Consider the following 7,725-nt stretch of genomic DNA (forward strand, 5'->3'; position numbering starts at 1 on the left):
AACCTGGAGCTGTCAGATCAGGGTCCCAGGCACCCTTTGCCCCAGAGGGTGATACCTTAAAGAAGGTTTGGGGAGCCTGGTGCTGAACTGCAACTCCCAACAGCCCCAGGAACACAGCCGAGGACCAGAGGTGGGGGGTGCTACAGATCCACAACATCTGGAAGGCCAGAGGTTCCCCACACCTGCTTTAAAGTGTTGCTTTCAGCTTCACAACAGAAGTACTCTCAACATATTTAATTAACAATTTTATTTATTAATAAAGGAATATATACCATTAAATATATCAAAGCAGGTTACAAAATCAGAAAGATAAAAGTCATAGGATATAACCATAAACACTAAAAACAATCCAAATGTAAAAAAGTTAAAGGCGTACCCATATACCATTGTGGGAGATGTGCCCACATAGGCCTGGTGGAATGAAACAGCAGGCGTTTAAAAGTTGGCACAGAAAGTGCCCTCTTAATCTCTATTGGCAAGGAGTTCCACAGGTCTGGGCTGATGACTCTAAAGGCTCGGTTTCTCATTGCTGTCAATGGAGCCTCCACAATTCAGGGAATATAAATGCATGCCCCAGAAATTTAAGAAATGAGCTCTCAGGTGCATGCTTGGGTGAAAAGTGGGTCCTGCATCTCAAAAGGCTAAACTTTAAGGGACAGTGGCTACCAGATTCCAAAGAACCAGTTCTGTCCGGGGGGAAGGAGGGAAGGCAGAAACCTCAACAGGATCCTGAGAATACTTCTCTGGACAGCTATAGCAAGGACTGCAATAAAACAGTGATATATGAACAGTGCCGGATTTACAAATCATAGAATAGAATCATAGAATCATAGAGTTGGAAGAGACCACAAGGGCCATCGAGTCCAACCCCCTGCCAAACAGGAAACACCATCAGAGCACTCCTGACATATGGTTGTCAAGCCTCTGCTTAAAGACCTCCAAAGAAGGAGACTCCACCACACTCCTTGGCAGCAAATTCCACTGTCAAACAGCTCTTACTGTTAGGAAGTTCTTCCTAATGTTTAGGTGGAATCTTCTTTCTTGTAGTTTGGATCCATTGCTCCGTGTCCGTTTCTCTGGAGCAGCAGAAAACAACCTTTCTCCCTCCTCTATGTGACATCCTTTTATATATTTGAACATGGCTATCATATCACCCCTTAACCTCCTCTTCTCCAGGCTAAACATGCCCAGCTCCCTTAGCCATTCCTCATAAGGCATCGTTTCCAGGCCTTTGACCATTTTGGTTGCCCTCCTCTGGACTATAAGGCTAAGCAAGCTATAGCTTAGGGCCCCACTCTCTTGCGGGGGGGGGGGGGTAAAAAATAAAGGAAAAAAGAACTGGATGTGCATTTCCAAAAGATAAGATAAAAAACAAATAAAATAAAACCTACATACAGCAACAGTGTTTTGTGTTGTGTATGGATCTATTAACATCTATTCAACACACAAAAAAAATGATAATTTGTTGTTGACAAAGGACAGCTGGACATATAAAGGGCCCCATTACCTTCGGTAGCTTAGGGTGTCATCAAACCTAAATCCAGCCCTGGATATGAAAGGCAAGAGCAACGAGTGATTTCTTAGCAGCAAGCTAAAGCCAAGTGCTGCTGATCTTCAGAAAACCTTTTCACAGACTGTGCTCAGAAGACTAATCTATATTCAATACAGTGCTACCTCAGGTTACAGACGCTTCAGGTTACAGACTCTGCTAACCCAGAAATAGTACCTTGGGTTAAGAACTTTGCTTCAGGATGAGAACAGAAATTGTGCAGTGGTGGCGGGAAGCCCCATTAGCTAAAGTGGTGCTTCAGGTTAAGAACAGTTTCATGTTAAGAACGGACCTCCAGAATGAATTAAGTACGTAACCAGAGGTACCACTGTACTTTTAAAATAATTAAAGGAATATAACTGATAAGAGAAATATATATGAAAATATATATCCCTCAGTTTTCTTTATTTTTCTCCAGTGGCTCCTCTTCCTCCTCCTCCTCCTCTTCCTCCTCCTCTTCCTCTTCCTCCTCCTCCTCCTCTTCTTCCTCCTCCTCCTCCTCTTCTTCCTCCTCCTCCTCCTCCTCTTCCTCCTTCTCTTCCTCCTCCTCTGCCTCCTCCTTCGCTTCCTCCTCTTCCTCCTCCTCCTCTGCCTCCTCCTTCTCTTCCTCCTCTTCCTCCTCTTCCTCCTCTTCTTCCTTCTCCGCTTCCTCCTCTTCCTCCTCTTCCTCCTCCTCCTCCTCCGCCTCCTCCTTCTCTTCCTCCTCTTCCTCCTCTTCTTCCTTCTCTTCTTCCTCCTTCTCTTCCTCATCCTCCTCCTCCTCTTCTTCTTCTTCCTCTTCCTCCTCCTCCTCTTCTTCCTCAAGTGAAAGAACAGCTGAGGGAAAAGCCAAAGAACCACCAGTTAAAATTGGTATATGGCATGTACAACCATAAACTGTATTTTCACAGACCCTCCAAATGTCCTATTTCCCAGGGATGTCCCTGATTTAGAGAAGCCATCCCAGTTTCCAGTTAGATTCCAGAATGTCCCACTTTTCCTTAGGATGACCCTATTTTCATCAGAGAAATGTTGGAGGGTATGTTTCCATTATGCTGTACTTTCATTTTTTATGGCAAAAATGGACAACCAATGAAGACAGGAAATCCAGGCCACAAGGAAGACAGCAAACCTTGGTGCCCTTCAGAGGCACATGCACAGTCTGCTACTGGCCTCTGACCTCCTGTGCAGGGTAAACACCGCTCCTGCCAAGACTTCTGCCCAGTGAAGGCAAGGTTAGCATCTCCCAAAAAGGCACCCTGAGCTCTGCTCCAGACTAAGGGTGGGAGACCTATGGCCCTCCAGGTGCATTGGACTCCAGCTCCCATAAGCCCCAGCCAACATAGCCAGTGGTCATTACGGATGATGGGACATAGTTCAACATCATTTGGAGGGCCATATCACTGCCCTCAGAAAAGGCAGCAGCCCCTGAATTAGCAAGTGCAGGATTCTCAAAAATACCTCTTCCTTGCATTTCCTGGCTTTTTCTGCGTATCATTGCAACTTCTCTATACATTGACTTCACCTCCCTCTTAAGTCTTCTGACTTCCATCCTCAGTGCTTCAATTTCCTGGAGAGGACAGAGATTGGTGGATATTTACTTCAGACATTTACAGAAGATGCAGAAGCCCTGGCTAAAGAATTCAGGAACAACAACAACAAACCTAAGCCAACAGTGCTATTGCTGAGAAGGAATTCCACCCCAGGATGCTAAAGGCATTGCAGGCAGAGCCCAGAGAGCTCTTTCCCTAGCCTGCAGGTGCCAGAAGGCCAAGCACTGGTGTTACAGCGGTGGTACTTCAGAGGAGTATGGGAAAAGGCTGCTCTGGATTATGAGTATATAAATGGCATTGCCTGATGTTTTAAGCAGGCCCTTTTTCTGGAAATTTAAATGATTAAAGTTGACTTGATTAACTCCATCCTCCACCTGCCCTTATGGCTTTACCTGAACAGAAGTTCCAGCACGTCTTTGATCAACTGGGTTCTCTTCAGCTGCCATCAAGTTCTCCTTAGTTACAAATGAGGCACATTTCAATTATTATAGAAACCAGTTAACATTTAATGATGAAAATCCCACATTTCTGGCTGAAACCAGGCACACAATAAGAAGAATGAGTATGCATGATTGTATTTCATGCTTGTTCAGGATGTTTGTGAACTAGACAACTGCAGTTTTAAACTGGCCCTTTTTTGAGTGATTTAAATAATTAAAGTTCAATCAACTCCACCCTCCACCCACCCTTCTGACCTTACCTGAGAGAAGTTACGACAGATTCTGTATCACACTGCATTTCTTCAATCCTTATCAAGCTCTCCTTAGGTGCAAAGCAGGCAATTTACATTATTATAGAACCAGTTTTTCATGTGTGCTTTTCATGAACTAGGTGAACTAGACAGCCACTATTTTAAACTGGCCCTTTTCCTGGCAGTTTAAATGATTAAAGTTGACTTGATTAACTTCATCCGCCAACTACCCTTCTGGCCTTACCTGAGCAGCAAGTGCAGCTTGTCCTGGACCACAGCGGATCCCTTCACCCTCCATCAAGCTCCCAGATGTGGATCTGTTGTCCTGACCTGAGTACAAAAGAAGTGATTTTACATCTCCATTCCAACATGAAACAAATGCCCAGAGCCTGGCTTCATGCTCCCCCTCATCTGGAATATGGTCACTTCCAGCACCCTCCCAGGCCAAGGATCTCCTTGTAGAGGACTGCTTGTATGACAGAGAGTGTTTCTGTGGAGTGCCGCCTCCCTCTGCTGGAGCAAGCCACCTCTCCAGCAGAAAAATAGTAGATTGGAAGTGTCCATCCCCGAATTCCCTAGGCAAGCATGCATGCCACACCTCAGCCAAAAGAGCTGCTATAACTCAGGAAAAGAGCATCTATGCTGTGACTCTGGATGGCCAGCATTCTGCTTGGGGAAGCCCTGTCTCTCGAATTCAACTATCCCACACAAGGCCATGCAGCCCAAGAGCGGCCTCACCAGGCAGTTACAGTTTCCCCTGGCTGGTCAACATAGTTCCTCTTCCAAACGCACACAGCTTCAGTATAGCACCTATTTCCTATCCTTCTAGGAGAAGTGTTAAGATCCGATACCACTGCTGAGACTGCTTTCCTTGCACACTTACTTTTGTCTGACCGAGGTGACCTCTGGTGGGATCCTTCACCTAATGCTTTCTTCTTATTGCCAGCTGCAAAAACCACAAACACCAATTTAGGAAAGGCATCAAGTTGAGTCCTAAGGCTGCAATGCATCTCCATTCAGACCACAGCCTGACAAAAGTGTTGTGGTCAACACGCCACACACAACGGAAAGTTGCTGGTTTCCACCTTCATACTAGCATGCAGCGTAACAGCTGTTGAGGAAAATGCCAAAAGCTCTCACAGCCTGCTACACAAACCATAAGAGTCTACCCAGCCCTCTTCCTCCCCTATCCCAACATATAACCAGCTCTTGAGTTTATAAATGAGTTCCCTCTTTCCCCAACCCATTCCATATGCACCCTGACCCAACTATCAGGATTTGCGATCTGACCAAGTTTAGGTGCCTAACTCTACAGTACTGCTGATACACCAGAGAGGCAATAGCCTGCCACTCGCTAACCTAACTGCAGCCTTGCAGGAAAAGAATATAAGATCAGTCAGATATTTTGCGGTCCAGAGGATGCACACCCCAACCTAATTAGCACGAGCAGCCATTAGAAATTATCAGACCAATCCCCTACAGTGTACACCCTCCCCAACTAAAACCAAGTCAGCTCACCGCCAAAAACTGGGATCCTTGTTCCTGTAGCTCCTTTGCCAAATTTCATGGCAGGTTTTCGTCCACGAGAAACCATGGCATGTTTTTTCTATGAGACACATGGCCCAAATATCAGAGGAGACATTTTTTAGGTATCTGTCATTCATATACTTTAAAGTGGAAGGATTTCAGGGGCAGGTGCTCTTTTTCTGCAGGGGGGTGGGGATTCCCAAAAAAAGCACTATTCAGACCTGCATTAATAGCCTATGAGAAATGGGCTCATAGCCGTGTGACAACTGCACATCATGCTGTTGTGTTTAAGGGCTGGTGTTGCACTTCCAGGTAGAAGAGCTCTTTGGCATTATTTAGGCTCTGTGTCAATTGACTTTGTGACATGATGGGGGGGGGAGTTATTGTTTTTAGAGTATTTACCTGCGACCTATTGTGTGGGAATCTCAAGGCACTTTACAACAATGTCAGAAAATATGCAAACATTGAAATACAGCAAAATAAACAGGCCAAAGTAAAAAATATCCTTAATAGCCCGTACTGGCTGGCAGCAGCATTCCTCCAAATGCATGATGGATAAACACGCTTCCCACCTGGACCAGAATTGCACCTATGTTGGCAAAGGCCTCCTTTCTAGAAGGGGTAGCAGTGGCTGCCCCCACCCACTGCTCTCTTCTCCCAGGCATCTGAAGACATGAACAGCTCACCTTCTCTACCTGTGTGCCACAAGCCTGAATTGCAAGACAGTTCCCACTTTGGTGCAACGGGGAACAAACATGCAGAGGACAAGTTCTGAGGCTCCCCTAACAAAGCCATTTTCCTGGGCCCACATGCCACCCTCTGCAGGCTGCCAACCCACAGGGAAACTGCACTATTCTCCCCACAAACCGAATAGGATGGGGACTATAACATAGGACTTCCTAACTTGTGAGTTCTGTTGAGCCACTGCGGCTTCCTCAGTTTAAAGCATGGCAACTCAGGTGAGCCATTAAGCTAGAAGCTGCCTTCTGGAAATGTGGCATGCAGGAGAAGGATTGGCTGCCTGTCTTCCTTTTGCCTTCCACCTCACGACATCCTTCCCCAGCCTGGTGCCCTCCAGGTGTTCCAGGGCTCCATCTCTCATCAGACCATGACCGCACAGTCAGGGGTCAGGGATGGGGGCAGTTGTCCAAACCAGCTGGGGAGGTTCAAGGTGGGCATTACTGCCTCAAAGCTCTTTCCCTACCTCTCAATCTGGACTTACCTGGCCTTGCCCCTGGCCGCCTTTAGCCACATCAGCTGTGCTCGGAGCTGGGACAGACCCCTCTGGAGACTTAAAGGTAGAGGAAACAGCCTGGGTCCCCTGGAGAGCACTCTCAAAGGAGATGCCCTCAAAGCTGGACACACTTTTCTTACTCCCAGACTTCAGGCTAGAGAATGTCGCTGCACGCTTGCGACCCATTCCCTGGGTAGAAGAAACCTCATCCAGAGATGGATTTTCTCGCCCTGGGGGGGAAGCACTTTGGCCATTGCCACGGCATGTGGAGCTCTCCCTGGGAGCTGGACTTTCATCAATCATAAAGGAAACACTTCGGCTGATGCCACGGCGGCGTGATGAGCCCAGCCTAAGAGCCGGCTTTTCTTGGCCCGGGAGGGAAACACTTCCAGTGAAGCACCTGGAAGGTCGTATGGCATGCCCTCGGACCCGTGGGTATACATGGGCCATAGGCTGGCAGAAAAGTAAGGGCTTGATCACATCTGCGGTGCTTAGCTCAGGGGCCGGCAATGGAGCTCTGCCAGAGGAGGAGGAGGCGCCCCATCCAAACAGTTGTGGATAAGGGTGCTGGGACCTCGGCTCTTCCTGGCCCAAGACAGCACTGCTTTCAACAGCAGTGCTGGGAACTGATGCTGGGCGCTCAGTGGACTCTGGATCAGGCTGGGGAAGAGAAGGCTCATCCAGCGATTCAGCTGGGGTCTCAGCAGGGGACTTGGGAGGGGACTTGGGTGAACTTTTCTTCTCCATTCTGTGGACGTCTTCTGACCAAAGCACCGGCTGATTTCAAAGGCTATTTTTTATTAAAGCTTGAAAGACATGGAAAAAAACAGTATACAGAAATCAATGTCAGATATCAAGCATTTTTTAAACATAAAATCTATAAGAAAGAAAAGAAGAAGACTTCTGATTCTTCATCTATCAACTTTAAAAACTTATGCAGAACTCTTTCTTCATATTAAAATCCAATTCTTCTTCTTTCCATAAACCAAACTCCCCCCCAGTCTTTGAACCCAGATTATCACAAGTTCATGTTCCTTTCAGTGCAAAAAAGGGTTTCCCTTTTAATTCCCTCATTAATAAATGTCAACAGTGATTTTTCTCTAATTAAGCACATCAACTTTGCTATCTCAGCCAAATCCATTGATTTCAATAACCATTCTTCCATTGTAGGTAGTAAGAAGTCCTTCCATCT

At 46.6% G+C, this 7,725-nt stretch overlaps 1 protein-coding gene across 1 annotated transcript; it reads right to left on the reverse strand.

The window, feature by feature from the left end:
- Positions 1-662: 662 nt before the first annotated feature.
- On the reverse strand, positions 663-7,405 carry LOC307207795 (uncharacterized protein; the record flags this gene model as incomplete). Its single annotated transcript, XM_079961856.1, has 8 exons — positions 6,522-7,405; positions 5,291-5,378; positions 4,656-4,718; positions 4,017-4,102; positions 3,474-3,536; positions 2,990-3,098; positions 2,235-2,365; positions 663-686 (listed from the first exon to the last, which is right to left on the reverse strand). Exons 1-8 carry the CDS (start codon positions 7,278-7,280, stop codon positions 663-665), a joined length of 1,323 nt encoding a protein of 440 aa, XP_079817982.1. The 5' UTR covers positions 7,281-7,405.
- Between the last annotated feature and the right edge of the window lie 320 nt (positions 7,406-7,725).

This window comes from Podarcis cretensis (assembly GCF_951804945.1).
Source record: "Podarcis cretensis genome assembly, chromosome: Z".
NCBI lineage: Eukaryota > Metazoa > Chordata > Lepidosauria > Squamata > Lacertidae > Podarcis > Podarcis cretensis.